At 38.4% G+C, this 3256-nt stretch overlaps 1 protein-coding gene across 5 annotated transcripts in view; it reads right to left on the bottom strand.

The window, feature by feature from the left end:
* Kctd9 (potassium channel tetramerization domain containing 9) overlaps window positions 1–3256 on the bottom strand; it is a 28479-nt gene that overhangs the window by 12237 nt on the left and 12986 nt on the right. For all 5 annotated transcript variants that reach the window (XM_055609781.1, XM_055609777.1, XM_055609780.1 and 2 more), the window contains exons 5-6: window positions 2620–2678; window positions 2100–2228 (exon numbers count right to left, since the gene is read on the bottom strand). In XM_055609781.1, the coding sequence (XP_055465756.1) occupies window positions 2100–2228; window positions 2620–2647 (157 nt within the window). In that variant the 5' untranslated portion in view covers window positions 2648–2678. The remainder of the gene's footprint in view (window positions 1–2099; window positions 2229–2619; window positions 2679–3256) is intronic.

Here is a 3256-nt window from a genome sequence, read left to right as displayed (position 1 = left end):
CTCTGCCTCAGGTTTGTGGTTGAAGATATATGTGGTCTCTCTCCAGCTGCCTGTTGCCATGCCTCCCAGCCACGATGGATTCTCTGTCTAGAACTATAAGCCCAAATCAACTTTTTTCCTTTTCTAAGTTGCCTTGGTCATGGTCCGAAGAGTAGGCAACAGAACCCCACTCCTCTTTGCTATGCTCCAATTCTTCTCTTTGAGAAAAAGGGGATTTATTCTGTGCCATTATATCTTGAAAGTATGAAATTTTCTATTTGGTTTTTCAGGAGCTTATAAGTAAGAGATTGCTTTGAGTCTCAGCAGGGACTCCACACTTGAACTTCTGAACAATGTTGCAAGTGATTAAGACTATGGAAAGTTGTGAAGTTGGACAGCGAATTTTCCATTATGAGATAGTAATAAGCCTTTGAGGACGGGGGCTGCAGAATGTTATGGTTTATATAAGAAAGGATCCCGCAGGCACAAGGAATGAACGTTTGGTCTGCTGTTGGTGCTAGTATTTTGGGAGGTTCTGAAAACTTAGCAAATGAGCCCTTGTTGGAGGAAATAGGTCACTGAGGTATAGCTTTAAAAGAGACCTGGTCCCCAGCCCTCCTTACCCTCTGCTTCCTGTCTGCCATGAGACTTAAGAACATCTTCTAACACATGCTCCTACTGTCATTATGGAATGGAGCAACTATGGATTTAACCCTCTGAAACTGTGAACCAAAATGAAACTTTTAAAATCATGCAATGGTCATTTCTGTCATTGTTGTGTCCAAATACTAGACAAAGCAACCTAAGAGAAGAAGATATGTATTTTGGCTCACATTTGCAAGGATACAATCAATCATGTAGGAAGCTTACAGGACTGGAGCATCAGGGCCCATGGCAGTAGGAACTTGCAGTATGACTTCTTTGTATCTTAGGAGCAGACAGGAAATGAAGATGGGCAGTACTTTCAAACACAAGCTCTAATGGCCTAAGCTCACCATCTAGACAACATATCCCTAAGATTCCACAGCCTCCTAAATCAGCATCAGGAGACAGGAGTCAAGTGTTCAAACACGAGCCTGTGGAGAAACCTTACATTCAAACCGTAACAAGCTGTCCACCCAGATATTTAGTCATAGGTATGCAAAAATAACCATACAGATGAGCAATCACGTGGCCCCCAGACTGTCATGCTCCCCACAATACCAGAAGTACTGGGACCAAGACCAAATGTATCCACTTGGGGAGTGCTATGGTGTGGAAGATGAATGGTCCCCACAGATCCGTAAGTAAAGGCCTGGCCCCAGGGGTGTTATTATCAGAAATGGTATAGACCCACCAAAGATGGGACATTAACAGCAGGTCCTTAAGTCACTGGAGTCATACTCCCAAAAAGGGATTGTGGAATCCTGGTCTCTCTATTCAGAACAAAGATATGACCACTGTGTGTTCTACCATGCTATGCCACCATCTGCTGCCCTCACCAGATACAAAGCCAACTTTGTTTACCCAACTTTGGCTTTGACCTCCAGAACTGTGAGTTAATAAATCTTCTCCTTATAACTTAGAGGCTTCCTGTGTGTTTTTTTTAGTAATACAAAGCCAACTAATACAGAAACCTTCAAGCTTTAAAATACATAATTACTACTTTGTCTCTAGAAATTTCAATACTGTTAATTTCTATGTGCATTACATAGCAATTATGGGATCATCTAGATCATCTCCATGAACCTTCACAAAAATCTTGTGGTGCAGGTAGGGATAAGAGAATCTTAATACTCATTTTTCAAAAGGATCTTCTTAAAGAAGCTTGTCCCAAGTTAATTGCAAAATTGAAACATCACTATAGTCAAGATTCAAAAGCTTTGCCTTTCCTTTTGACCACACTATTCACTGTAAGAATAAGTCTAGAACTTAAAGCAAAGTAACAGCCATTTAATTTACAGAAATAATATAAACCTATGAAAGTCCCTGGTGATATTATTGAAAATCTACTTAGAACCCAAATAAAAAAGTTATGGGCTAAATATACCAATATAAGCAGAGATAACCAGCCTGAAGACTATCTTTACTGATACCTACACTCCCATACTCACAGTACTCTACACATGTGAAAAACTTACCCAATAAGTTAATGCCATCGTTTACAATGAGCTGTCCATGACGTAAGTAGTTCAAAATGGGTTCAAAGTACTCAGGACTTCGGTCAATTAAGAAAGCTCCTCTATGATCTTGCTTATTTCCCCAGACACCTGTGATACCATTTTAATGAAGAAATCCCCCCATAAACAAAAATAAAGTCAGAATTTGTAGAAGAAAAAAAAAAAATCACATAATATACCATCGAGTTTTTACTCCTATAAAAATTATTTTAGGCTGGAGAGATGGCTCTGAGGTTAAGAGCACTGTCTGTTTTTCCAAAGGTCCTGAGTTCAATTCCCAGCAACCACATAGTGGCTCATAACCATCTATTATATGATCTGGTGCCCTCTTCTGGCCTGTAGTCACACATACAGGCAGAACACTATATATATAATTAATAAATAAATAACCTTTAAAAAAATTATTTTATCCCACTGCAGAGTTACAAAGTCAGCTCAGGTAAAACTGGACCACAGAAAAGTGAGACTGTGCTCTACTCACCTTTGTCCTTGAACATGTGCGCCAGCATACTGTCAGGCTCTTTATTCACTAAAGTGCTCCTAAGAATTCAGGGAAAAAAATTGATTTCTCCATGTGTCTTTATAAACAAACATATTTAAGTCAAGAGTATACTTGAGTTCAGCTGTTCTCTCAAAGAGATGCATGCTACAACCTGGTAGGAGTAATGCTGGGAAACAAAAATGTGCAGTAAGTTGCCAAAATTTCTTCTACTCTGGCAATTCCTTTGATTTAATGCTGTGTTAGTATCTTTTCATTTAAACACTAGCAAGACATTTTATACAATATTCTTGAGCTTATATTATCTGATGGCTTTAGGTTGTTTCTAGAAATATTGCTGATTTCTATGTGTAATCTGTTTATTATTATATCTAAAAAGCAAATTTTAAGGCTGAATTGATTATTTAATGCTTTCTCTGAATAAAAGGGTAACTTCATTTAAATTTTTTTCTTACAGAACTTTCTAAAACTTGTTTCATATCACATATTTTTAAGCACCATTTGAAATTCTTGTAAGGAAATCAAGGAAACAGTTATAGTCCCATCCACTCTGTTGTGCCCTTTAAGACACACACACACACACACACACACACACACACACACACACACACACACACAC

The sequence above is a fragment of the Psammomys obesus genome, unplaced genomic scaffold (genome assembly GCF_907164565.1).
Source record: "Psammomys obesus unplaced genomic scaffold, mPsaObe1.curated_primary_1811, whole genome shotgun sequence".
Lineage (NCBI taxonomy): Eukaryota > Metazoa > Chordata > Mammalia > Rodentia > Muridae > Psammomys > Psammomys obesus.
The sequence above is the reverse complement of the archived record's forward strand: the minus strand, read 5'-3'. Positions and strand labels throughout refer to the sequence as shown.